We start from the raw sequence: 27,993 nt of genomic DNA on the forward strand, positions 1-27,993 counted from the left end.
TCCTTATAGTCCAGCTCTCACAGCCATACATTACTATGTTTCTCCTGAGCCCCTATCTATTGGAGGGAAGAGCTGCAAGTGCCCCATGGCTGGCCCTGGACCCCGTATGCTAGCCTGCTGCCTCAGGTGCAGTAGAGGATTCCTTCTTATTAACTATCATGGTCCAGTTGGCTTCTGTACAAGGAATGGGGAGGGGGCACCATTTTGTCCTTTGTCTTAGGCAGCAATACGTCTTGGTCCAGCCCTCTTGGGTCAACTCACTCATATCTGTAAGAAAATAAATAAATAAACCAACCACTGGTGAGCATTACCTTTGGCCTTCTGTCATTTCTGAGGAGGCAGGCATGGAGGCTGCAGGGTTTGAGATGCTCTCCTGCCAGAGCTGATGACAGCATGGTCTGAAGAGCATAAGCAAAAACAGATCTCTGTGTATGTGTCATAATTCTAGAATTCGAAGTTCTCTCATGGTGAAAGGGATCAACAGTAGGCTCAGATAGGGCAAAGGGAACCACTATGTTACACACCAAGGAAATTTAGTGTCAAATCCTACATTATATTAAGCATGTTTTTCAAAACGTATGCCACTTAGCACTGGCCCCTTTCATTTTTGGCAAAAAAGCAGCCACACAGGCCTGTGATCTGGTTTGGGAATGCAATTGGGGCGAGTGGGGGAGAGCAGAAAACACCTCTTTTTTCCCCTGGCCCATTTTCCCCACTCAAAATGCATTTGATGAAGTGGACAGTGTCCAGGAAAGCTTATGCCAGAATAAACCTGTCAGTCTTTAAGGTGCTGTTTTTGCTGCAACAGACTAACATGGCTATCCTGCTACAAATCTTGCTCTTGTTCTCCTTTTCACCTTTCTGCAATAGAAAGCTCTGCTCCACTCCTTTGAAAACTATTGAACCTATACAGGCTCGAGTTCAACTCTGTTATAGCACTTCCTGGCGGTGCATTGCATTGGCTGATGGCTGGTCAGCTGGATTCATATGCACTCGCTAGCAGCAGCCAGCTGCCCCTTATCATACACAATCTCTTGGTTCATTTGCTACTCACAGTAATGGCGGATGAAATTGTCTATGTTGACCTCAACCTCCCTTCCCAACCCAAGGCCGCAAGACTGCTTCATCCATCTCAAGGTTTCAGTAAGTTTGGATATTGCTTGGGGGTGGGGGTGATGTTGATAGTACCTTTAGCTGTTCATTGCATCAGGGCTGTGTGGGCTGAAATATTTGTACAGCAAATGAAGGCATAGCAGTAAAAAAGAAAAGAAAAAGCCATTTGTATGAATGTGGGCTTATTCATGAAAAAACACAAAAGATGTTCTGCGATTAGGGATGCAAATGGACTCCATAGCCACATTCCAAGTAAAACGTGGAGAAACTGGAAAGGAGACAAAAGCAGTGTTTAAACTGAACTAAGGCTCGTTAGTATCTTTCTTTAGAAGTTTGCAATTGGGACCCAGAGAATCAAAATGTCTCCCTTTTCTTACAAATGCAATAGTGACTAAAATGTAAAGGCTGAAGGAAAAAGGTATAGCAAGTACAAGGAAATTTAAACAAATCCCAAAGCGACATGCTGATCATTGTCATATATTTCAGTTTCAGAAGAACCAGGGAGAAGAATTGTTCATTTTATTCATCCATTGCAACTCAGGGATTCAAGTTCAGAAGATAATTGGTTTAGCTGTACCAAAATGACAATGTCTCAGCCAGTTCACCCACCTCAAAATCTACTTTAATTGCTAAAATTAAACATATGGCTACGGAGGGCAGAACTGTGTATTAAATGTAGCTCCGTGCACCTGTTTTAGGATTTTAAAAAACACAATTGAAAGGGGAAGAGTGGCCCCCCAGGAGAAGGGCTTCTTAACCCTTTCCCCATGTCCCATTTTTCTGCTGAAAATCACCCCATCCCTCAATTTCTTTCCACCCTACTAGGGAAAAGACAATGAGTCCCTAAATCTTTTCACCTGCATGAGAAAAAGCAGCCTATGTGTTTGGTCTCCAGAAAACCAGCTTGAGGAGAAAGGGGTAAAGCCCATTCTGGTTTTCTGCTTGCATTTATAGGCTCAGTGGTTACACTGCATAACACTGCACAAAAGAAAAAAAGAGAGAAAAAAAGAAAATAATAGTTTGTAAGCTGTACTTCCTGCCTAAGATCAGGGTGAGAAAGTTGCCAAATAGGCAATTCTACACAGAAAGTAATTTCTGTTTCTGTGGTGCTGTGAAAGATGCAGAAGTGGTTTCTTTCTCACTAAATCTCACAAAACAGGAAAATCCTTACACACAAGGGAGGGCTGCTTTCATTTATTTCACAGCTCAGCACTGAAGGGTTCCTCCTCTATGGGTTTGCGTGTGGTTTTCATTTGAAGAATGGTCTAGTGCAGCCTTCCCCAACCTGGTGTCCTCCAGATGTGTTGTGTCTACAACACCCATCATCCTGATGGTTGGGGATGATGGGAGCTATAGCCCAACACATATGGAGGGCACCAGGTTGGGAAAGGCTGGTCTAGTGCATGAAGTGGTGGGTCACATTGTTGTAAATTTGGGCATCTGGACAGGAGAGGGTTAATGGGACCAGAAGGATGGGTTGAAGCTCCTTAATAATTAGTTGTAAAGTGTGTCAACCACATCAATTGTTAGGGGATTACAAATAAATGGTTCAGAAAAGTAGGTGGTTGAAGAAGATGGCATGTGAAAATAGAAGCTGCAATATTTGAGTGTTACAGAGAGAGAAAAGGCGGGTTCACACTAGGGATGGGCGGATTACTTACCCCGTTCCGGGTGGGGGCGTCTGCTGGGGGGGGGGAGGCGATCTGTCCCTCCTCCCAGAATTATCCCTGGCTGGCTCCGCTCCGCGGCTAGTCCACGGAGCTGCTGGCCGGGCCCGTCCGCAGCTAGACTTCCAGCCACTGCCCGGCTGCGGCCGCAAATAGCGTCCGGCGTAGCGGCTGCCATTTGCGTCCCTGCATTAGCCGTGATAAGCTACGTATATATTTACGTAGCCTATCACGGCAAAGAGCAGGGACGCAAATGGCGCCTGCTACTCCATTTAAATCCCTGCTCTTTGCTGTGATAGGCTATGTCAATACTTACGTAGCCTATCACGGCTAAAGTAGGGAGGCAAATGGTGGCCGTAGACTGGGGCAGCCATTCGCGGCCGCAGACCGGGGCAGTGGATGGACAGGACTGGCCAATGCCAGATAGGGTCCATCCCGGGAAAATGTTGCGGGGTCTCAGGGGGGAGTGCTCCGTTCCGCCACGGATTCCTCATTGGAGTCCGTGGCGGAATTCTCTAACATCCCTTTGTTGTTGTTCAGTCGTTCAGTCGTGTCCGACTCTTCGTGACCCCATGGACCATAGCACGCCAGGCCTTCCTGTCCTGCGCTCTCTCCCGGAGTGTGCTCAAGTTCATATTCATTGCATCGGTGATGCTATCTAGCCATCTCATCCTCTGCCGTCCCCTTCTCCTTTTGCCTTCAGTCTTTCCCAGCATCAGGGTCTTTTCCAGGGAGTTTTCTCTTCGCATTAGGTGGCCAAAATATTGGAGCTTCAGCTTCATTATCTGTCCTTCCAATGAGCAGTCAGGGTTGATTTCCTTTAGGATGGACTGATTTGACCTCCTTGCAGTCCATCTTATAATTAATCACTCAGTTCTCAGTCTTACCCTGCCTGGATTTCTATCCAAACCTTTTGATCACTCAGTGAAAAGGTCAAGTTAAAATGTGTAAAGACACACAAAAAAGTATATTAACTATAGTTCCGCTCCTGAGTGCAATTCTTCATCAACCATTACATATCTGTTAGCCTCTCAATGGTACCTTCTCATATTACATAATGTGGAAGTACGGAAGGTCCCCAATCTACAATCACCTGTGAGTAGGACAGATCTGGACCCTAGTTATGTGTCCTTTTGCTAGATTAATTTCTTTTTAATATTTACAGATGCCTTCCACCATTCCTGCTGGCACTGGATTGCTTTCTGGAGTGGATGGGCTGGTAATGTCATCCTGGTGGTCACTGTGATAGTGCTGGGTAAGTATAATACACAGAAACTGAGGCCCTGCAAAAAGATGTTGTAATGTGAAGTGCTTCTGTTCAGGTTACCAACCACTCCATGCCATTTCCCCTAATTTTCTATTCCTAACTCCCACCCCGCATCGGTTAGTCAGCATTCCATGCCCAGGGAGAATGCTCAGTCCTCATTGGACTGTTTTTGCAGGGGGGAGGGGTACTTCCATGTTTGGGGGGGGGTAAACATATTTGTGCCCAGTCAAGGCTTTATTCAAATCTTGAATTTCTCTATTGATTTCTATGGGCAGCTTTCATGTCTGCCCCTGGGGACATTTAAAAATAGCTTCTCAGTGTGAACCCGGAAATGACCTATGCAGACAATGTGTTGGTTCTGCCTACTCTTTTGTTATCTATGTGTCTCTTCCTCCATCCTCCTCCCATCCTCCCTCACCATTGGCTATGCTGGCTAGGTCTGATGGGATTTGTAGAGCAAAACATCTGGAAGGCCATAAGTTGCCCACCTGTGTTATGCAGCAACACCATTCCCCTCATCCCTTTCTCCAGACAGCTTTCCGTGGCCATTGCATCCTCATTGGGTTGTTTGTGGCCATTTCCTGCTCTTCTGCATTTTCCCCCTAAATATTTTTTGTACTTCTGCAAACCTCAGGGTTACCCTGAGTCTGCTGAGCCTTCCTTCTTATGTGTAGAAGTGCTTCCATGTGTAATGTGATTTCGAACTGAATGTGCTAACATCCACAGGGTGCCTTTTGCTGCTAGTCAGAAAAGCTGTCTTTTCCTGAAGGAGAAAAAAAATCACATCAGAGTTTAGGACTGTGTGAACAATATGTTGTCCTGGCTCATAAAATGCATTACTTTGGATTCAAGAAATCTGAAGACAGCTGAGTTTGAAATGTGAAGCCCATGTTTTCTGATTCAAGAGGTTAGCAATTTGTCAAGTTCATTGGCAGGGGAGAGGAGGCACTTGCAAGGCAAGAAAGGCCGTATGAGATAATAGGGAAAAAGAGGAAAGAAGGTGCCCATAATAAATAGAGGGGGAAACAGAATCTCACAGGTGCACAAAAATCAAAATGTTATAGGCCCAGTGTGTTTAAAAGTACATTTATTTTTCAGGGCAATGAGGGCTGGCCCAAAACATTTTGCTGCCTGAGGCAAATGACAAGAGGAAAAACTTATTTTGAGCATGTAGGCTTTGCTTAGTTTCCTGTGGGTGTTGCTATGTGAACAAATAAAGATGACCCAGTGTGATGGGGTGACGGGAAGTGTAGGCGGTATTCACAGAATCATAGCGTTTGCAGGTCCTTGTAGACCATCTGCTCAATACAGGAAATCCAGAGCTAGAGCATCCCTGACCTCAACAGATGGTTGGGCAACCTCTGCCCGAAGACCTCCAGTGAGGGAGAACCCACCATCCCCCTATGTAATTTGTTCCATTGCCAAACTAAGCTCTAAGTATTAAGAAGTTTCTCCTAACTGAAATCTACTAGCCCATTAAATCTAGACCTGCCCTCATGTATTTGAAGAATGCTATCATGTCCACCCTCCTTCTTTTCTTCTCCAAGATAAACATATCCAGTTTCTTCAAACTTTCCCCATAGGATCCCCCCCCCCATACCCCTGACCATCTTCCTTGTCTTCCTCTGAACCCATTCCAGTTTGTCTACATCCTTCTTACATTGTGATCCCCAGAGCTGCACAGCTACGCTCCAGATGAATTCTAACTATTGCAAAACAAACTGGAACTATTTTTTCTTGTGACTTGGAAACTATGGTTCTATTAATTCAGGCTAAAATTGCATTAGCAATTGTGCAGCCAAATCACTCGGCTTACTCATGTTCAGCTTGTGACGGACTGCAACACCAAGATTCTTTTCACTGTACTACTGCCAAGCCAGGTATCCCTCATCCTATACCTGTGCATTTTAATTTTCCCCGTAAGTGCAGTCTGGACTTCACAGCCTAACTATAGAGCCTTCTTGAACAATCAGTCATTGATAGAGCAGAAAAATATATAAAGCCTTTCTGAACCTCAACAGTTATCTTGAGGGATGACCGATTACACTGGGCCCTTTTCTTCATATGATTTATTGTAATGACCGAGGATATAAGACAAGGATACAAATCGTGTGGCCCAGAGGCCGCAAAAGGCCCACAAAGCCCCTCTGGCAGCCCCTGGCAACTGTCACTGCCAAAATGGGGTGGGGGTTGAAGGAAAAATGCTCTAGGAAAAGACTCTATGGTTCCTGCCATAGAAGCCTTGATCCTAGAGTGTTCCTGGAGTGCTTGAAGGTTCCTGCCTACTTCTTAGAAAATTTAAAAGCTTCCCTTTCCGCCAGCTGTTTTCAGTACAGTCTCAGTTTGTTGTGGCTGTGTTCTTACCGTGTAACTCTGATGTACTTCTAGGCCAAGCTCAGGGGTTGTCATGGTAATCGGGCCTGCTGCCCCTATAGTTCTCTCCACTCTACTACCTAGACTTTCCTGAGGCCTACTCAAATTTTCTTCCTCATTTTCAGTTTGAGTCAAATAATTTTCTTCAGAAGGGTCTGGGCAAATATGAATTTGGGTTCCTCGCCCCATCACATTTCCCCCAAGTATCACCACTTCTGATTGTCCAGAATTTACAGCTCTCATATTTTCCTTTTCTACACCTCCGTTGTAGATACACACTGGCAACTGGAACTTCCCTGTGGGTGCCATTAATCCCTTTTATATAACATGTCTTTCCAGGGTTATGTCTTTTTCTTCCACCAGAACTACTCTAATCAGTGAAATCTTAGCCCCTGTATCCAGCATACCCAAATATTTTTGATCTCCTATCTGTACCATTTCTGTGAGCTCATCATCCAGCTGTGGCAAATTTGACACCTTTAAACCACACAACATAACCTTTCAGGTAATATTTCCAGATCTTTAATATTCCCCTGAGGTACCATCTGTGTTTTGTCACTGCTTTCTGCTAAAGCTTGTGTAGGTGCTTCAACACATTTAACTAACTTCACAGCATGACTAGATATATTTGCTCTGGGTGATGGACTTGGACATTGAAACTTATAATGGCCAGTCTTCCCACAATTGAAACACCTTCTCTCCCTGCTGTTTGTTACTTGGCTGTGGTACTTTTCTCTTGGTCTGGATATTCTGAAACCTCCTTCTTGTCCAGGTGAATACCCTCTCTTAACTTCTTCCTTCTGAGGTAAAGTTTAAAAAATATGTTTAAATTCACCCTTCCCGAGCTTTCTTTTGTCTCAGCCACCTCTATTCAGTGCCAGCTGGTCATCAATTTCAGCAGCACTCTGAACATCTTTGGGGAAACAGTATTTCACCAACAGCTTTAACACCCAAAGAGCAAAAACTCACACAAGGCCCAGGATGCCCCTGAAATGGTGAATTTTGAGGCAGCATTTTGGGAAATTAACTCTGTTCCATTTATTGCTGGCATCATATAAACATCTGGGAAGTGATTAGAGTAGCATGATAATGACAACTTGATCAGATGTTCAAGGTATCATATGGCACCTTAAAGACTATTTCATTAAATTTATTATTTATTGCATTATTGCATATTGATCTTGATAGACTGGAGCGCTGGGCAGAAAACAACAGAATGACATTTAATAGGGATAAATGCCAAGTTCTGCACCTAGGAAAAAGAAACCAAAGGCACAGTTACAAGATGGGGGATACGTGGCTCAACCACACTACAAGAGAGAAGGATCTTGGAATTGTTGTCGATCACAAGCTGAATATGAGCCAACAATGTGATGTCGCTGCAAACAAGGCTAATGCTCTTTTGGGCTGCATTAATGGAAGCATAGCTTCCAAATCCTGGGAAGTACTAGTTCCCCTCTACTCAGCACTGGTTAGGCCTCATCTGGGGTATTGTGTCCAGTTCTGGGCACCACACTTGAAGAAGGATGCAGACAAGCTGGAGAGGGTTCAGAGGAGGGCAACAAAGATGATCCGGGGACTGGAAACAAAGCCCTATGAGGACAGACTGAAAGAACTGGGCATGTTTAGCCTTGAGAAGAGAAGACTGATGGGAGATAGAATAGCGCTCTTCCAGTACTTGAAAGGCTGTCACAGAGAGGAAGGCCAGGATCTCTTCTCGATCATCCCAGAGTGCAGGACGCGGAATAATAGGCTCAAGTTACAGGAAGCCAGATTCTGGCTGAACATCAGGAAAAACTTCCTGACTGTTAGAGCAATACGACAATGGAACCAATTACCTAGGGAGGCGGTGGGCTCTCCCACACTGGAGGCGTTCAAGACGAGACTGGACAGCCATCTGTCGGGGATACTCTGACTTGGATTCCTGCATTGAGCAGGGGGTTGGACTCGATGGCCTTGTAGGCCCCTTCCAACCCTACTATTCTATGATTCTATGATTTAACATTTATTGCATATTAAACTCACAAATTCCTCTAGGCATTACTGTAATAATGCTATGATTAAAGTACAACAAAATCAACAAAATAAAACTAATAAACATGCCAGCACAGCATAAAATACAATATCAGGTATAGGAGGGAAAAACACTATGGAGGGATTAGGATGATAAAACACTAAAGGCGCAGTCCTATTGGATCTGCTCTGGGTACTCCTAAGCCCCCAAAATCAGAGGCTTATGAATATCCAGTGCAGAGCAGGAAGTGCCTCGCCCCTCCTGCTCTGCATTTAAGCTAGATGGGCGTTTTCACCTGTCTAGTGGAGGCTTCAAGGAGGGGGAGGGAAGGAGGCTGGGGCAGCCATATGATATGTTGTATGGCTGCTACCCTGATCTCCTCCATTCCCCGCCCCCAGGAACACCCGGGTATCCTCCCCTCCCTGCGCTCCTCCCCTCCCCTCCCCACCCCCTTTCCCATGTCTCCGTGCTCTGTTTTCTGAGAGCAGAGAGGTATCTGACGCGGTTCTCTCCGCACCAGCTATGAGGGGGAGGGGAGCATGGTTACTGGCTCCAAGCTCAGAGCCCTGTCTCTGAGGTCAGAGACAGGAAACCGAAATATCCTATGTCTCCCAGACGCTGTCTAGGGACATAGGATTGCTCCATAATACACTACAATATTTAACAAGACTTTAAAAGATTTAAGTGGCCTGGGAGAACAGGAAAGCTGAAAAGATAGCAATGTGGGCGTCAGGCAAACCTCCCTTGTGAAAGCATTCCAGAGCTGGGGGGCCACCACTGAAAAAGGCCTCTCATTGCCACCCTCTAAGCTTCAGAATGAAGGGACTAAGACATTTATTACTGTGTAAGTTTTAGTGGGTCAGAGCTCATTTTGTTGGATACATGAAGTGGTCTCCTAAACTGAGAGGTGTATCTGTTACAGTGGATGTCCACAATTTGACATATGCATCCAAGATGAATTCTGTAAATGATCAAAACTAGACTTTTCTGACATACACAAATTAACACACACACACAAGTGATTGTCAGCATTCACTGGTGAATCTTGAGTTTTAGATATTCACAAAATTTGTCTAGGGTTGTCTACTGTCACCAAACTTTGGGGCATTTACGAACTTACCTCCAGCTAGTGGTTACGTGCAATAACTTCCTCCTAAAATTAGAACATTTGAGAACATTCCATGAAAACTCACTAGTTCGGCCACTGGATGAGGTAGAATGCACTACCACAAAAAAAAAACCCCAGTCAAACCCTGAATGGTTTTTGGAATTCCTTCTTCTCAGTTTGCTGATTATGTAAATGGACATATTTATTTGAAGCTTTTCAGACAAGGCGAAGTATGGATGCTCCGGAGAACGCCTGTGTCTCTCAGACTCTCACAAATGGAACAGAAGATAATCCATATCTGAAGATTGTGACTAAATTGCAACAGTATTTCTGTAAGCTCAACAGCAGCTCAACAGGTAACTCCAGTGGGTTTTCAATAGCAAAGCTCAAGGACACATTTTGTAGATCCTATGACTGAACCACAGACTAATTTCTGAGCCTGAAGGGAAAAATAAAAAATGTGTGAGGGGAAAAACTGTAGAGGGCAGTGCCTAATTGGAGAAAAGGAATGGCTTGCAATTTTTTAGATTCATAGAATAAACTCAGTGAAAGTGTGTGTGTGTGTGAATAAAATACAAAGAATTAAAGTTTTCATAGTTTCAGGAAGCAGAAGAAAAAAATTGTATAACTATACCATAAAAAGTAGTAGAAGAAATCTATATACAGCAAATCATAAGGATAGTTGTTCACATGACCATAACAAGGTGGGAATATAGAGCAAAGGCGGTGATGAAGAAAAAATGTTAAGACATCAGAGAGGCATTAATAATAAAAGTCCAAGGCAGAATAACAGAAAGATGTATGTAAAGAATAAACCTGGTGAGAGGGAAAGGGGAACATTTCTAAAACTGAAGAAAAAAATTGAAACTGTGTCGTCATACAAAATCAACAACCATACTGAAAGTTTGTTCTGTAGACTGAGGGATACCGGGGGAATGAAGCTTGGTTATATCCAAGTAGCTGAACTATTAAAAAGGTGGGGAAATGCCAAAATGAAGGTGTCCAAGGCATGTAAGCGTACAGTTTAACAGAGTAGGATGGCAGAAACACTGTAAAAAATCAGATTTAAGAGAATAAAACGAAGTAAAAAACCTAACCTCTAGTGCCACTGATGCACCTGGCAGTCACGCCCCTCACTGTCCACACACTTGCATGTCAGAAAGGATCTATGCATGTACCCATGTATGCATGTAGAGCTCCTCCATGCAAGGGGAATTCTGATTGGGCCAGGATTCCCCCTCATGTGGAAGACCTCTATAGGCATACATTGGTACACACCTAGAATTCCTTCCAGCATGCACTGAATATACAGATGGTGATGTGTGTGGTGACAACTGGGCATGGCAGGAGGAGGACTAGTCCACACAGCTCTCATCTGTGTTCATCTGACTCCCTCTCCCCTTATACTACATCACAACATGGTCTAACTGCAGTTAGTTAACAGACCAGAATATCAAACCACAGTTTGATCCTGGTTTAACTAACCACAGTTAGAAAAAATCCAGTTCCCCGAGTTCAGTCATAATGGTGATCTGCGGTTAATTCAAAAATGAAAATGGAAGCTTTCAATCCCGCACCCCTCTTCTGCATGAAGAAGGAGAAGGGAGGGGTGTACATGCAAGAAGGCTTACTCCTGTACTGACAAACCATGGTTTGCTGCTGCATCTTAATTGGGCCTAAGTATCTTTGTGTGTGTGTGTGTGTGTGTGATTTCCAGAGAGCACTACCTGTAAACTCTGCCCTCACAACTGGTCCCTCCATGAGAACAAGTGCTACTGGGTCGCCAGAGAAAAACAAACCTGGGAAAAGAGTAAGGAAGACTGCAGAGCAAAACTCGCTCAAATGCTGGTGATACAGAATCAGGAAGAAGTGGTAAGCACACAGGCTGGGGTGGAGAATATTTTTCAGCCCAAGGGCCACATTCCCTTGTGGTTAACCTTCTGATGCTGCATGCCAATTGTGGGTGGAGCAAAAGCAAACATGGGCAGGGCCACCCCACCCCCCATACATTCATATACGTAACACAAACCCATTCTCACCCATGACACACACCTGTTAATTCACATTCACAGATATTCCAACTTCGGTGCTCTCACTGCCATTCTGTCCCATGCACAGGAGTTAGGCTTGAAAAAAGCCTCCCCACTGGAGGCAATAGGAGGGTTCTTTCAAGTCTAATTGCTGTGCAATGGAGGGAAGAGGGGAGGCCATAGGCTGGCTGGGGAGGCCCTGCAGGCTGCACTTGGCTCACGAGCCGCCAGTCCCCCACCACTGGTATAGACAAACATACACATCACATAGATGAGGAGTGGGGAGCTTATGAAAACGTAAAGTAGAATGACATCTTGCACAAGACAAATTTATTTATTCATTTATTTGTTACATTTATATCCCACACCTTCAACATTCAAATGGGGGTGGGGCAGGGGATGTTATGTTTAAATCCCATTACATTACTTGCTACAATATACACCATGCATTAAAATATATTAGTATTACTTGTGGGCAGTAATCCAGATGGTTCAAGGGTACTGAGGCAAAGGAATGCAAAACAGGATCTGGGCTATACTTGTTTATCACAGAGGAAATAGCTACAAAAACTAGTACAGAACAACTATGTTGCTTGTAGGCTTTTATACAGAATATTACTAGAGGATCACAGCTGCTGTGGATTGGACTACAAGCCACATTCCCTGATGGGAAATGGACCTGGGTGGATGGCTCCCCTATAGATGCCAAACTGTGAGTATCTCACCTTTCTCTCTTGAGCCTTATTCTTCACTAGATGACTGATGGAGCATAGCAGGCCTGCCAAGACGGTTCAGCAGACCCACTGAAATGCTTGGCCTTCTCTGAGAATTGCGATAGACGGCACCAGCCCAGGCCCATCCATCCATCGTTATTATACTAACCATGCACATATATGTGCATCATGTTGAAATATGGTGGGGAAACTTGGCAACTGAGATGGGGGAACCAATAGCCGGTGGAAGTACAAGGAGCAGACAGCAGGCACCAGCTTGCAGGACAAGGGATAGGTTGGTTACTATTAGTATTTTAATTTAAAATCCAGCAGGAAGGCTGTTTTCTGACTCTACAGGACTGCCTGGTCTCTATGATAGCCCAGCAATAAACATTTGGAGAAAATGGGGAAAGATACAGATGAGACAATAGATACTATAAACATATAGGTTATAGATCAACTGAGGGTGGATTCATGCATTTTTAAGTGTACTTCCAAAAATCTAAATGTGTCCCAACGCGTGGAGATAAACATGTGTTTACAAAGCCAGGAGTGGGTGAGGATACTGTCAAGTGTACTTTCAGTGAAAACCCCAGCTTAACCACAAGGTAATGTGTGAAAGGGCCTTGACCTAGCAATGACACAGGTCTTCCTGTCTCCTAAATGGAGTTTTGTAGTTCTAAATGGTTCCAGAATGGTCAAGCTAGTCAGTGAGCCAGGCTGAGGTATTCCCTGGCAGCCAGTGCAGCATAGCGGCCAAAGTGTTGGACCTGGACCAGGAAGACTCATATTCAACTCCCCGTTCAGTCATGAAACTCACTTGGGCAATCTTAGGCCAGTCTCTCTCCCTCTCTGGGATTCTCCACACAGGGCTTTATCCTGCCATTGAGATTGGTTACTCACGGCAGTTTTTGTGCCCTCTGCGTGATGTCGTCAACCTCCAGGACGTTTCCTGCACTAAATGACCTTTATACCATTTTTAAAAGATCGGAGATAATGAGCTATCGAATTACAGCGCACTGAGTTTCCTTGTGAAAAGAGGAAGTCACACAATAAGAGGAGCTAGACCACAACGTCATCTAGTGGCTATATAATGAAATACATATAACACACAGATAAGCGGGGAAAGGGCGGGAGGGAAGCGTGTGTAAAGGGAGCCCATTGTGATCCTGCAAAGAAATCAGAAGCAGAAAGCCCCGATAAAGTTGCAGAATTTTAGCTTAGTGTAGAAATGCTCTCTGTGTCTCTGATACCTGTCCTAGAAGGTTATGAGGATAAATGGAACAAATGCTCACTGTCCCAAATTCTGCAGAGAACAATGTGATAGAAACAGTGTTTACAAACTAGGGATGTTGGAGAAATCTGCCACGGACTCCAGTGAGGCCGGATTCTTTGCAATCCGGCCCCCCGGAGTCTGTGGTGGAACAGCCTCCCCCCCCCCCGCCACCCCCCGAGATGGACCTAACTGGCGGCAGATGCGGCGGTGGATGCAGCGGCTCGTCTTCTGGCCGCTGCCGGGCCGCTGTGGCCGCAAATGGTGGCTGTCGTAGTGGCCGCCATTTGCATGCCTGCATTAGGCTCTGATAGGCTACTTAAGTATTTATGTAGCCTATCACGGCAAAAGGCAGGGACACAAATGGCGTAGCAGCCGCCATCTGCGTCCCTGCCTTTTGCCGTGATAGGCTATGTAAGTATTTACGTAGCCTATCACAGCTTAATGCAAGGACGCAAATGGCAGCCGCTACAACGGCCGCCATTTGTGGCCACAGCAGCCCGGCAGTGGCTGGAAGTCTGGCTGTGGCTGGTGGCTCCATGGCCTTGCCGCAGGGCAGAGCCGGCTGGGGAGGATTCCTTGATTTCTCTCTAAGGTTTGTTGCTCTTGATTTTAATGACACGCACGATCTACCCTCACATGAAAGTTATCATCCCACCTCCATGCATCATGTAAATGATACAGATTATAGCGCTACTGTCTCTTAATAGCTTTGTGTTAAAATTCTGGAGGGGTTCACTGAAGGTGTGGGGAAAACCTTAGTTAAACCAGGGGAACTTCTGTCTGTTCTGTAGGAAAGCTGTGATGCAGCCACTGTGAAGAGAATGAGGGCACCTCTACATTAAAGGAAAATCCGGGAGCCCCTGGAGCATTTTGCTTCCATTTTCTTTGTGCGATGAGGATTGGCTCCTTAGATGAGGAACATGACAAAACACCCTTTCTTGGCAAACTTCCTGGAGCTTTCTATATTTTTCAATGAAAACAGCATCATCTAGTGACTTGAAAAACAGTATTTTAAAAAACAGTATTTAAAATAATTACACTATTTTAAAAAAGCTGATTATTGGGGGGGGGGGCTACAACGGAGTAAACTGGAGAAAGCACAGGAGGGGCCCTCACTGTTGATGATGTCATGTAATGGACCTGCAAACTTCCGTGACTGGCCAATTAACATTCAAAGCCCTAAATGGCTTGGAGCCAGGTTATCTGAAGGATCGCCTCCTCCCATATGTACCTGCCTGGACCCTAAGATCATTTTCAGGGGTCCTTCTCCAGGAGCCCCTGCCAAATGAGGTAAGGCAGGTGGCTACCTGGAAAAAGGCATTTTCTGCTGTGGCACCCCGGTTGTGGAACAAACTCCTTAGAGAGGTTCACCTGGTGCCTACATTGTACTCTTTCCCGTGCCAGGTGAAGATCTTTTTTATTTTACCATGCATTTTTAGCATTTCATTTTTTTAGCTCTGCTGTCTTAAATCTGCAATTGCATTTTAAATATCTGCACTGCTGCTAGCTTTTACTCTAGTTTTAATCTATTATATTTTATATTGTGTTTTCTGTTGCATTTTTGTGGTTCTAATTACATGAACTGCCCAGAGAACCTCGGCTATTAGGTGGTATAAAAATGAAATAAATAAAAAATAAATCACGTGCATGCATTAAATCACTTGTGTAGGAACGCTCTGAGACAAACTGTCCATCATGCAGAAGATGGGCAGGTAGAAAATTATGCTACCTTTGACCAATGTGGATTGCTTACTCCCTTTTATGCAGATCACAAGATCTACATTCACCTGAAGCAAGTAACTGTGGAAGACTGAACGGGAACAAAATAATTTCTGAGATCTGCACTGCTGTAACTATTTGGGTTTGTGAGAGAAATGCTATCCTACTGTAAGTAACGAAGATAACCCATGACGTTTGAGTACCTGTACTCCACGTCTCTCGATGTCATTGGCTGAGACACTACTATATCCCTTGGCAGGAACATGCATATTTACTAGAGAGATGAAAGCCCAGAAAAAACTGGAAATTTTGAGGGACACTGACCCCCCCCCCCGTGAAATATGTTGTTTTTCGGATTGAGATTAATGCTTTTGAGACAGTTTTACTCACTCAAAATGTATACTATGAATATTTGTTAGATATTAAGACAATCTACGCTATTAGAGAAGGATAATTTCTTTGCATTCTGTAGCCATACAATACTCAAACCCAAGATGCATTTCTGCATCTAGTTGCAGCAGTTTGAAACTCGATGAGAAGGCTCTCTCTAGCCTTCTACAGCTTGAACCATTTGTACTTTTGAGGCTGAAATCCTATGAATACTTACCTGGGAGTAAGCTTCCCTAAACAGAGTGGGTCTTACTTCTGAGTAAACATCCATAAGATTTCTGTGAATTTCATAGATGAGCAAAATAGCCCAATTTTATATGCTAAACAAGTTATAAATGAAGCTTTTTATGTTTCTAAAGTAGTAGAGTAAGTTTACATATCATAAGAAAGTAAATACTGCAATCCGCACCCCCACCCCAAATTTCCATATTTTCCATGGCTTAAAAATTACTAGAAATTTTACATCTCTAATATTGACTATACAGCTGCAAGTAGGTTAACTATCCTGAGATCACAGGTTTGGGCAGCCTTCCGCTACGTAGATATGGGGGACTAGGGAAACCTTCAAAGTGGAATTCTGTTGCCCACAAGTATCTTTCCGTTAACCTACAAGCCATGAGCTCTCGAGAGGCAGAGAAGACCTACATTGCTTCTGCATATGATAACAAAATTCGGAATCAAAGCATAAATGCAGTTTTTGTGGGCTTTTTAGTTAAATTAATATGAAATTAATTATAACAGTATGATTTTAAAGAATCTGGACTTTTGTTTGGCAGGGACTGTGAAGGAGGGTGTGATGGATGCAGCATGGGGAAAGTATGTCTTTGTAAGAACACAAGAGCCATGTTGAATTGGGCCAAAGTCACATCTAGTTCAGAATTCTGCACCCACAGTGGCCAACTAGATGTCTATATAGGAAGCCAACAAGCAGGACAAGCATGCAATAGCACTCTCCCACTTGTGTTCCACAGCAACTGACACACAGAGGCATACTGCCTGTGGTACTAGAGGAAATACATACCCATCATGAATAGTAGCTAGGACAGTTAATTGTGCAGCCATAACAGGGTGCAGGATTATCCACGTTATTTCCACCCATTGTGTTTTATTTCTGTCTGTGACAACCAATAAAATAATACAGTGCATTGACTATTTTGCATATTGTAATCAAATATATCATAGTTATATATGTCCTTCTTAAGCTTCACTCATCAGTTGAAAATGTTTCTGTTCATAATATAGAGGCCTGGAGGGCCACTTTTGGCAGCTGTTGCACAATTGTGGCACCAACATGAATAAGCTGCCATGGGCGGCAGAAGACAAAGGCTTCCGTCCTATACCCACTTCCCCTTGAGTAAGCCCCATTGAACTTACTGGGACTTACTTCTGAGTAGATGTGTGTATGATTGCATTATAGCGTCAAAACAAATGGAACATCTAACCTCATCCTAGGGAGAGGGTGATATGAAAGGTGTCCCCAAGAGTATAGCGGACTCCATACCCCTAGGACTCAATCGATCAAGCCCCACACGTATGCACAAAAGTGGTAAAAAATGTGGCCATTCTTTATTAGAAAGGTTTGATCACAAGGCAGGATAACTTACAAAATGCAAATAATATCTGCAGGTTTACAATCTAAAAGACACAACATGCAAGGGAAAGGGAAAAGGAAACAAGCAAAATCAGGCAACAGATTCTTAGCTGCAAAGTGCAGCCGGTCGTGGAGCTGGATCTGAACAGAGAGAAAGGGCTGCTGCACAGCTTTGGCAGTTGGTAGCAGGAGGGAGTGGGGCTCTCTCAATTGAAGCTGGATCTAGGCTCCGTGGAGGGTGCTTGACTGCTGCTTTTTGTCAGTGGTGGTGCAGCTAGGAAATTTTGAACCCTGAACTTAATGGTTTCAAGAGGGCCCAACTTGGGGTCTTTTTGTTGAGTAGCAGGGTACAAATCTGAGAACTGATACTATCCCAACCGAGGCTAACTAAGCCAAAATTGGACCAGGGGCAGTGTAGGGTGTGGATCTTGTCACCTGCCCGCCCACCTGCTGACCAATTCTGCCTTCCTGGCTCGCATGCCATGAGCGCTAGTGGCGGATAGCGTGGCCAGGGGCACACCACAGCGTGGACTGCTAATGTGAACCCCTTTCCAGCACCCCGGACATGGCCAGCTCGCGGCCCCCATGCTGGTCTTGGCGCCACATCCCCGAGATCCCTTATAGGAATCCCCACTGTGGGGGAACAGAGCCCAATGTGGCTCCACTGCACCAACGGATCCTGCCCAACGCCTATCATACCTACATAGTTGTGACAAATGTTATAAAATGAAGCGTTCGCAAATAATTGACTGGTAGTCCAGATATTAATCTTGCAGTGGGGAAGGCAGAAACCCTGCACAGTCCTTGCCACTTGGTATGCAGGTAAAATTCCTTCCCAGCCCCATTAATGGGCAACTACGTCTGCCACTGCAAGACATCTTACTACCCAGAGCAGATGGGTGGGGAAGTCAGCTACTGCAAGCCTGCAGCTGCTTGGGGGGCCTGCTTTAGGAGCCTCAGGTTGAACCAGAGTGAGAGAATAGAGAGATCTCACTCCAGTGGGTCCACTCCTTTGCCTCCCCCCCAGGCACTGATTGGCTCAGCAGTCCTCTCTTGCTCCTCGCCAGACTTTTCTCTCTTTGCTGCTGGCCTGCGCCCCGCCCCCCATCACAGCTCCCCGGTAAGCCGGAAACTTGGCTTCTGACAAAATGCAAGAAATGTTAAATACAGCAGGGGAAAAATGCAGAATATGCTTCCCAAGTATATTTAAAAAACGACGACGTAGTTTAAACGGTGTCTCATCCCATTACATGCCCCCAAAGCTGTTGTTAGGGAGCAACTGCCAACTTCCCACAACACTGCCTAAGATGGGGTGTGTGTGTTTGTATTTCCCTTCAAAAATAAAGTTTTTGGCCTTCATGGTTACAAAAATGTAAGGAAAACCAGTGCATAACCATGGCTCCATATTATCCTGCATAGTTGTGAGAGTCTGCACTTATTGTTCCCAGCTCTCTTCCAGATTTCAAGACTGATAATTCATTTGGACATGTACATTCAGCAGGTTTGCTGCAGATGAAAGGTAGTTCTGTGTAGCAGCTAGATGAGCAGGGTGCGGCCTCATGGTCTAGATAGACACAATCGCCTCCTTCTCCAGCGACTTGGAGCCTGCAACACAAACACCACAAAGCTGGTTGCAAGCAAGGTATTTCCTCAGAGCAGCAGACACATTTGATACTGCTGGAGAATATGCTTCATAATGATTTGCAAGCAGAGAGAGCCCATACAAATGGAGGGCAACATCTCAGGATTCCCAGTACATCATAGGTACAGATTTCTCTCTAGAAAAAGGTAGCCAGGTCCAACATACATTTTCCATCTGATCACTCACTAACATGAAAAATTACGCTTGGGATCAGCCAAGCCCTAAATCCTTTCCAGAAACGCCATCAGCAGCAAAAGCATATCATGTAGGTTCATAGCACAGAGCACTTGCTATTTAAGAAGTAGTCATCTCCACATGCTTTCATGAGTGAGAGCGCTAGTGACTGAGGAGCAAAAACCCACTTGTGAAGACAGTTACAGGAGTGCAGAAGCAGCAACCTCACTGAGGGGTAATGTTGACACTCAGAGAGGATTCCATACAAGTGGCAGCTTCAGAAACAGATCAAAGGAACTCTTTACTCACCGAGACCGAATAAAAACCAAAGGAAAGGATTTCAGATACAAATGCACCAGACCCTGGGTTTCACCTTAATTATGGGAACTTGTTCAAAGTCAGGTTAGAAAGTGTAATCACAGGATCCACCCCATTCAGAGAGAATTGCAGACATTTCAGTTGGAGACACCTCAGCACTGAAAATTAAGGAAACGAGGACTTACCCTGAATCTTCTCCATTGGGCCATTTCCAGGACTGACCTGGCTCTCTCCTGAGGCCAATCCAAGAGAAATGTTCACCTTTGAAACGCACCAGAAAAGCCTTTAAAGACCAGGAGAGATTGATATTAGAACACCGGCCTGCAATATTTACTGGCCAACAGTTCAGCAAATGAACATACATACATGTCTGAACATATGTGAAAAAAACAAGCCTAACTATCAGCTAATCGAAGAGAGGTCCCACCTACTTGCTTTCTCCACCAATTGACACTCCCACCGATCCATGCAGAGAGATACTCACTCATATGCCCATAAAGCCGGAGGAGGCTTCATAGGCCACCTAGTCCAACTCCATGCTTAATGCAAGAAATCCAGAAACTAGAGCACCCTGAAGAGATGACTATCCAGCCTTGGTCTGAAGACCTCCGGAGAGGGAGAATCCACCACTCCCCTAAGTAGTTGGTTCTACTGCCAAGCTGATCCTAACATTCAACCAAAATCTACTTAACTTAAAGCCATTAGATCTAGATTTGCCCTGAGGGACAGCAGGGCAAATCCTGGAAGTTGCTTTGCTCTTAAAATGCAGCATTGAGCTACTGTTACACATTTTGGTGAGTAATGTGTAGTTGGCCTGCTTTAGGTAGCATCAACTCCATCGTGCTGCCTAACAAATTCTGAGCAACACAGCAGCACAACTCTATGCCAAAGGAACAGGTGCTCACCTGATCCTTCATCTCAGTCCTAGCCAGGGAGGCATTCTGTGAAGAGCAGTAATCCCAGCTGGAGGTCCAATTTCTTTCTTCCCTTATAAAGAAGTAGCACATTCCCTCATATCCAATCCAATTTTGTGGACATGGCAGACCAAAATTTCCAAGTGCAGCCAATCCATCGTTTGGCTGGCAATGTTTTTCTGATGTTGCTAGCACTGAGAAAGGAAGAGAATTAAAGAGCACCGGTCTCAATCCTCCAAGAAGCACAGTTAGAAACTAGATGACCAGGCTGGATTATTTATTGCTTTTATGGCTTTGTTTACATCGTATTAGTAAGTTTTTGTGGATGGTTGGGATATAAGTGAGTTAATACATGGATTGGAGTGTGCCTCTTCTATCTTAGTGGGTGCATTGAAGTCTCAGAGTGGGCAAAAATACCTGGAACCAGTTCAGATGCAACACCAAGCCATCTTTAGCGTTACATGCACAAGCCCAGCTTCATAGCTGTACACTCCTCCTTCCCATTTTCTCCTCTGACATATGGCAGGAGACTGGAAACATTTGCTTTGAAGTTAGTCAGAATTCCGTTATATCCAAAACTCAGAATTTTACATTTGTTCATTGTTTTTTTTTTCTTTGACTCAAGTGGCCAAAAGCACTTAGTCTGAAGTTTGTAATCTCATAGGGATAGAGATACTGCTTTGGCAAGGATCACATACACTACTGTGATTGAAAGCCAGGCTATGATTAAACTTTTGACCTGCTGGCTGAAGGCAAGCATGCAGCTACATCGGTTCCAACATGGAGGAAAAACTTTAAGAAAGAAACATCGCGTTTAGGCAACTTACCTACTGCAAGAGTGATGGCAACAACAAAGAGCAGAGCTATGCAGACATTCTTAATCGATAGCCATTTACAGATCTTAGGATATGCTGGAGCACAAGGAAAGATAACAGACAAACCAGATGCAGTTGTGGGCTTGATCCAATGAAGCACTGAAAGAACTCAGTTTTGTTAACATCTATATGAGCCGCCACTGAAATAAGGGCAGTTCTGCATGACAATTTGTACTGGTCTGCTATTAGATCACTTAGAGCTGAGACTCACCTACAGGGCAGCCTACGTGATGGCACTCTTGGAGCAATCTAAAGCAGCAGTGGCTTGAAGATGACACACTTCGGCTTTCCTCCAAGTGATCCACTCTCAACGGCTGCTCCTGTGGGCTTTCCCGTGCAGCAAAATGAAAAGATATGAGCTTTGCATGGGAGCCCAGATGTTATTTGTCATGAACATGGAATGGCTTCAAGTCTTACCCAGTGGGCATCTTGCAGAGTGGGCCACTTATATGACATGAGAGCCTGAGATATCATAAAGGCCTCTGACATGCCCTCTTGGTGTGCTGCAAGGAGAGAGGACAATGGGAGGGAAGCATACATGCAGCACTGGGCAGGAAAAGGGAGCTGCAGGCTTCCTTCCCAGATAGTTGGCATCCCTTACAGCACTGAACATAAGAAGAGCCCTGCTGGATCAGACCAAGGGTCCATCCAGTCCAGCATTCTGTTCACATTGTCGACCAGGAAACCATAAGCAGGGCATGAGCACAACAGCACCCTCCCACCCAGGTTCCCCAGCAACTGGTGTACATCAGCTCACTGCCTCTAGTCCTGGAGGTAGCACATAGCCATCAAGACTAGTAGCTATTGATAGCCTTTTCCTCCAGGAATTTGTCCAACCCCCTTTTAAAGCCATCCAAATTGGTGGCCATCACTACATCCTGTGGTAGCAAATTCCATAGTTTAACTATGCGCTGTGTGAAGAAGTACTTCCTCTTATCTGTCCAGAATCTCCCACCAATCTGCTTCATGGGATGACCACAGGTTCTCGTATTTTGAGAGGGAGAAAAATGCTTTCAACAGTGGCCACAAGACTGGAAAAGGTCAGTTTACATTCCAATTCCAAAGAAGGGCAATGCCAAAGAGTGTTCAAACTACCGTACAATGCGCTCATTTCACATGCCAGCAAGGTTATGCTCAAAATCCTACAAGCTAGGCTTCAGCAGTATGCGAACCGAGAACTACCGGAAGTACAAGCGGGGTTTGGAAGAGGCAGAGGAACTAGAGATCAAATCGCCAACATTTGCTGGATCATGAAGAAAGCAAGAGAATTCCAGAAAAATGTCTATTTCTGCTTCATTGACTACGCTAAAGCCTTTGATGGTGTGGATCACAACAAACTGTGGCAAATTCTTAAAGAGATGGGAGTACCAGACCACCTTACCTGTCTCCTGAGAAACCTGTACAAGGGTCAAGAACCAACAGTAAGAACCGGACATGGAACAACCGATTGGTTCAAAATTGGGAAAGGAGTACGACAAGGCTGCATATTGTCGCCCTGCTTATTTAACTTATATGCAGAGTACATCATGAGAAACGCCGGGTTGGATGAATCACAGGTCGGAATTAAGAGTGCCAGGAGAATTATCCACAACCTCAGATACGCAGATGATACCACCCTAATGGCAGAAAGTGAAGAGGATCTAAACAGCCTCTTGCTGAGAGTGAAAGTGGAGAGTGCAAAAGCTGGTTTGAAACTCAACATTACAAAAACTAAGATCATGGCATGTGGCCCCATCACTTCCTGGCATATAGAAGGGGAAGAAATGCAAGCAGTGACAGATTTTACTTTCTTGGGCTCCAAGATCACCGCAGACGGTGACTGTAGCCATGAAATTATAAGACGCTTGCTCCTTGGGAGGAAAGCTATGGCAAACCTAGACAGCATAGTAAGAAGCAGAGACATCACCTTGCCAACAAAGGTCCATCTAATCAAAGCTATGGTTTTCCCAGTAGTAACATATGGCTGTGAGATCTGGACTATAAGGAAGGCTGAGCGCCGAAGAATTGATGCTTTCGAACTGTGGTGCTGGAGAAGACTCTTACGAGTCCCCTGGACTGCAAGGAGGTCAAATCAGTCAATCCTAAAGGAAATCAACCCTGACTGCTCATTGGAAGGACAGATACTGAAGCTGAAGCTCAAATATTTTGGCCACCTAATGCGAAGAGAAAACTCCCTGGAAAAGACCCTGATGCTGGGAAAGATTGAAGGCAAAAGGAGAAGGGGACGGCAGAGGATGAGATGGCTAGATAGCATCACCGATGCAATGAATATGAACTTGAGCACATTCTGGGAGAGTGGAGGACAGGAAGGCCTGGCATGCTATGGTCCATGGGGTCACGAAGAGTCGGACACGACTTAACGACTGAACAACAATCCGCATTCTCCACACCATGCATAATTTTGTAGACCTCTATCATGTCTCCCCTTACCCTCCTTTTTTCCAAGCTAAACAATCCCAGCTGTTGGAACCTTCTCTCATAGGGGAGATGCTCCAGCCCCTTGATCATTTCAGTTGCCTTTTTCTGCGCTGGACAACTAAAGGATGCTCCATCATTCTATCCTCCATTCCGGTTTTGTGTGGGCTCTGTATGTGCGTGCGTGCGTATGTGTGTACAGGGAGGAGATATGGAGTGAGGACATCATGGTTGGGGGGTGCAGCATGGCCAGGGAACATCCAGCCCCAGGCTGCAGAGACATCAACACCTGTCTGAAGTTATTCCTGTACTGCACTTCAAAAACTTGCAATGCTCACAGCCACAGTAGCTCAAGGAGGGGGCTGGGCCCTTTTCATGGTCACTTAAGCACGAGGCAGTGTTCAAAAATGACCTTCAAAAACTCCACCGTGAACCAGGAAGTATCCTGCCTGGGCAGAGCAAGGCAAGTAATCTAGCAGGAGTTTGGATCACTACCAATATATTCATGTTGGTGGTGGGAATGGGCATCACCTGTACGATTCTATTTATGCAACAAAACAATCCTATTCTAAAAACACATTATTTAAATGGAAGCTGCTGTGTTAAAAAGACTGCTTTTCAAGAAAGCTCTAGGTAGGACAAATCACTATTCAAGGTGAGGTAATGCCCATTGGCTCCACCAATCGTAGGGCCCTGTTGACCTCTCTAAGAACATAATACGGGCCCTGCTCCATCACAGCAATTATCTGGGTAAATCTCCCCACTCCTGCTCCATAGAGTTGTGTTCCACAGGGCAAAGGGAGAAACATGCAGCATTCCAATGCCACTTGCCAAGTTGCGCTAGAACAGCCTTCTCCAACCTGGTTCTCTCCAGGTGTGCTGGACTATGATGCCCAACTGGGAGCTGTAGTCCTACACACCAGGAAGGCACCAGGTTTGGGGAAGGCTGATTTAGATGTCACAGGTCACTGGGGAGAACTAGACTGCGTGCTAACGTTCTGTGACAGCTTTACATTTGCCACAATGCCTAGTTCTAGGCCGTGCTCATCATAAAGTTATTTTGCATGTGTATAAGTTACTGCCATAGACTCAGTTATTCTGGGGCTCTGATTTGTTTGCAAAACTGCAGTTTCTTTCTTGTTTTTACTTTAGTTTGTTGGCAGAAACAATTCTGAATACTTAGTTCAGAACAACAATGATATATTAGCCCCACTTTAACAAGGTAAACCAAAAATGCAGGTAGCTGTGTTGGTCCTTTAGAAAAGCAATCAAAGGCAATGGTAACACAATATTTGTTACTATTTTGTAACAATATGTAACAATATATGTAACATGTATATGTAACAATATATATGTAACAATATTTGTTACTAGGGGTGGGATCGCAGCTTGGTGGCAGGGCACCTGTTTTGCTTGCAGAAGGTCCCAAGGTTGTATCATTTTGCCTCATTAAAAGGAGTATTCACTCTTCTTTTTTTTTTTTAGTATCCCCCACAAGTATTCATTCATTCATTCATTTATTTATTAAATTTCTTAATCGTTCATCTGGCTGGTCAACCGTCCGCTCTGGGTGATGTACAGCAGTACCAACAGTCTAAAACAGTAAAATTAAACATTAAAATGTCATTTTCTAAAAATACCCTAACCCGCCCCAAATGCCTGCCTGAATAACCAAGTTTTCAATGTGTGGCAGAAGCTCATTAAAGACAGAGACCACGTGAGGAACACTGCTCCAACACGTTGGCCACTTTTAAAAAGCAGCACGGTAGGCAAACTTAATTATCCACTCACAATAAATGCTCCAGAAATACATCCACTTTGTGGATGGACTGGAGCTCTAGCTCCTGCTCAAGGTGGGCTGGAGAGGAAACGACTATTCTATCCCTCCCCTGCTCCAACACTGGGTTTGATTTGACAGGAAGGTAACTGCTTGAGAGGAAAGGTTCTAGCCTGCCACGTGAAGAAGCAGATTGTAGCTCTGAAATCCGGTGGATCTACTTGTATCACGTGGATGGGTTGTGCTGGTGCAGACATGTTGGACATCATTATGAAGAGTGAAATAGGAGCCTCAAAGGCATAGATTAGTGCTACAGAAAGCTATGAACAGGCATTGAAACCAAAGTGTGGCCATATTACGACACAGTGTTTAGCTGGCATCCACAGGAGTCTTGCTGCAACGACACACTTCTGCTTGTGTGTCTCTGCTGCCTGTTTCCAAGCAGAGAGGCTGCCATTACCGGATGTCTTGCCTTGCTCAAGGCCTCCATTAGGGTGGGGGTACTCCTGCTTATACCTCTCTTTCTCTAATGATCCTCTGGCCTCCATTTTTCCTCTAGTAATATGGCAAATGGAATGTTTTCTCACAGCTCATAAGAAAAATTGCACTCCAGTATCCGCTTCCTTCACTGGCTTATCTGAAATCAGAAATGAAAGAGTCAGGACATAGTAGGAGGGTCAGTCCAGATGGCTTAAACCTAATTTAATCAGCAAAGCTGGTGATAAAGTCATGAAAAGCAAAGCCTTGAGAGAAACTCCTGAATACAGATTGTGCCCTTGCTGCTTGGAAGCCTCCGAAGTTCTCAGGAGCTCCTGAGATTCCTATGCCTTGCTGGGCTGAAGCCGGCAAGGTGGGAGGAGTGGCAGAGGAGATCTTTGCCTCCCTATCCTCCAAACGTTGCTTTTTTCGTTAGATGGACTTTTCATGATACTTCAATTAAGTTTTGTATTTTTATTGTCATAAGCTGCATTGGTTGTTTAAAAAAAGATATACATTTTCAAAATAGAATAAAGTTAAACAGAAATCCAAATTTGCAGTAGATAACTTGGGAAATGGTTTCTCTGGTTCTTAGTGTTTCATTTTTATTTCTTCACTACTGTTCAATGCAGTATCTTTGTTTCTCAGTGATAACTGATATCTGTCAAGCCATAAATACGGTTACAGTCAAACTGCTTTTATGCAGGTATGATAAGGACATAAGAAGAGCCGTGCTGGATCAAACCAAAGGCCCACCTAATTCAGTATTCTGTTCACACAGTGGCCAAACAGCCGCCTGTGGGAAACCCACAAGCAAGACATGAGCACAACAGCACCTTCCCACTCATGTTCTCCAGCAACTGGTGTACATAGGCATACTGCCTCTGATGCCATGAGGACTAGTAGCCATTGATAGCCTTCTCCTCCATCAATTTTATTTGTTTTATCTGAAGCACTGTTATGCTGTTCCTGAGCCAAAAAGGCTCCCAGAGCAGCTTAGATAGAATCAATTAAACAACAGTCCCTGCCTGCCAGCTTCCAGTCTAAGAAGGCCCCCCACACAAGGAAAATGGAATGGGGAAGAAGTGTGGGGATTATTCTGTTAGCAGGGCTAGTGGAATGGCAAATTTGTTTAACCCCCTTTTAAAGCCGTCCAAGGGGGTGGCTAACATCCTATCTCATGGCAGCAAATTCCATGGTTTATCTACAAGCTCGGTTTTGTAATGTTATTTCATATTCCATATCTAAAATTCACCATCGAGTGGACTAGATGCCCCACCACAAGATCACTTTTTAAAAAAGGCACACTCTGAACTTCCACATAGAGACCTCTCCTCTTCCGTGACTACAGAAGGCAAGGCAACCCTCCCCGCATATAACCATCCCCCCGCCGCCCCATACGACTTAAATCAACGCCCCCATTGGAAAAGGCAGATTAAAAAGGCTTCCCCGCCCCAAATTGCAGCTCCCTCCCTCGGGCTAGTCTCTCCTGCCGCGCTTCTCTGGCCCCTTCGTATTTTCACTTTCCTTGAGATGCCTCTTGTGTTAGAGCACCTCTCCAGAATCTGTTCAGATGTATATCAACGCTGTAAATAAGTTTTACAAATCTGTACCTCTTGGGTGATTACGAGCGATCGCTTTCCCCAAGACGAGACAGAGCACGCACCCCACACTGCCGCTTCCGCCCATTCATAATTCCCGCCGATATTTGACTCGCGCCCTTTCCACTCCTGATTCGCCAGCGTCGTTTGCGCTGCTCTTCATTGGAAGCTGTGCTGGGTTTGAAGCTCGAGGGCGGGCTCTCTCGCCAGGGCAGGGCGTTTCGCGGTGCGTTCGGCTCTCATGCGGCAGCCTCCCCGTTGGCGGCTGGGTCTCAGCGCTCGAGGACGAGTGAGCGACTGCTCGTGCGAGGGACATCTCCCCTTTTGCTCGCCCCGTCTGGAATGGGCCCCTCAGGGGGCTGCGCGAACAAGCGGGCCGGCGAGGAAGAGGGAAGCGCTTTTCTCCTCCCGCCTTCCTCTAAACCGCGGGCAGGGGTGGGGGGTGGCTCTGCCGGCAGGCGGGGGACCCAGCAAGGACGAAGGGAGCCTGCTCACGTCGGGCAGTGGCGGGCGGGCACTTCAGGAGTGTGGGGACCGCT

The 27,993-nt window shown here is 45.1% G+C and overlaps 2 protein-coding genes across 4 annotated transcripts in view; one reads left to right on the forward strand and one right to left on the reverse strand.

The window, feature by feature from the left end:
• LOC146355314 (killer cell lectin-like receptor subfamily B member 1B allele C) overlaps positions 1 to 16,820 on the forward strand; it is a 63,370-nt gene extending 46,550 nt beyond the window's left edge. Inside the window, exons 4-8 of the mRNA XM_084830438.1 lie at positions 3,946 to 4,035; positions 9,755 to 9,898; positions 11,260 to 11,414; positions 12,172 to 12,284; positions 15,329 to 16,820. Of these exons, the coding sequence (XP_084686564.1) occupies positions 3,946 to 4,035; positions 9,755 to 9,898; positions 11,260 to 11,414; positions 12,172 to 12,284; positions 15,329 to 15,452 (626 nt within the window). The 3' untranslated portion in view covers positions 15,453 to 16,820. The remainder of the gene's footprint in view (positions 1 to 3,945; positions 4,036 to 9,754; positions 9,899 to 11,259; positions 11,415 to 12,171; positions 12,285 to 15,328) is intronic.
• Positions 16,821 to 17,212: 392 nt separating this feature from the next.
• Positions 17,213 to 27,542, reverse strand: LOC146355316 (C-type lectin domain family 2 member D-like). Of its 3 annotated transcripts, XM_084830457.1 has the most exons (8): positions 27,467 to 27,542; positions 25,893 to 26,013; positions 21,602 to 21,687; positions 21,396 to 21,511; positions 21,137 to 21,220; positions 20,301 to 20,503; positions 19,581 to 19,678; positions 17,219 to 18,866 (listed from the first exon to the last, which is right to left on the reverse strand). In XM_084830457.1, exons 3-8 carry the CDS (start codon positions 21,610 to 21,612, stop codon positions 18,668 to 18,670), a joined length of 711 nt encoding a protein of 236 aa, XP_084686583.1. In that variant the 5' UTR covers positions 21,613 to 21,687; positions 25,893 to 26,013; positions 27,467 to 27,542; the 3' UTR covers positions 17,219 to 18,667. The 3 variants fall into 3 exon arrangements, with proteins under 3 accessions (XP_084686584.1, XP_084686583.1, XP_084686582.1); XM_084830456.1 differs by lacking the exon at positions 21,602 to 21,687; XM_084830458.1 differs by lacking the exons at positions 21,396 to 21,511; positions 21,602 to 21,687 and having other exon boundaries at positions 17,213 to 18,866; positions 25,964 to 26,013.
• Positions 27,543 to 27,993: the final 451 nt, after the last annotated feature.

Source organism: Heloderma suspectum, chromosome 2 (genome assembly GCF_057233095.1).
Source record: "Heloderma suspectum isolate Gila_16-S chromosome 2, 16-S_ref, whole genome shotgun sequence".
Lineage (NCBI taxonomy): Eukaryota > Metazoa > Chordata > Lepidosauria > Squamata > Helodermatidae > Heloderma > Heloderma suspectum.

Bases quoted from the DNA above. Each gene is read 5' to 3' on its own strand.
- LOC146355316 (XM_084830456.1), bottom strand. From the start codon at position 25,924: ATGGAGGCCAGAGGATCATTAGAGAAAGAGAG. The intron at 21,512-25,892 runs GTATAAGCAGGA...TGCACGGGAAAG, and splicing joins GGATCATTAGAGAAAGAGAG to CCCACAGGAGCAGCCGTTGA. The intron at 19,679-20,300 runs GTGAGCACCTGT...TGGTCTTTAAAG, and splicing joins GGACTGAGATGAAGGATCAG to GCTTTTCTGGTGCGTTTCAA.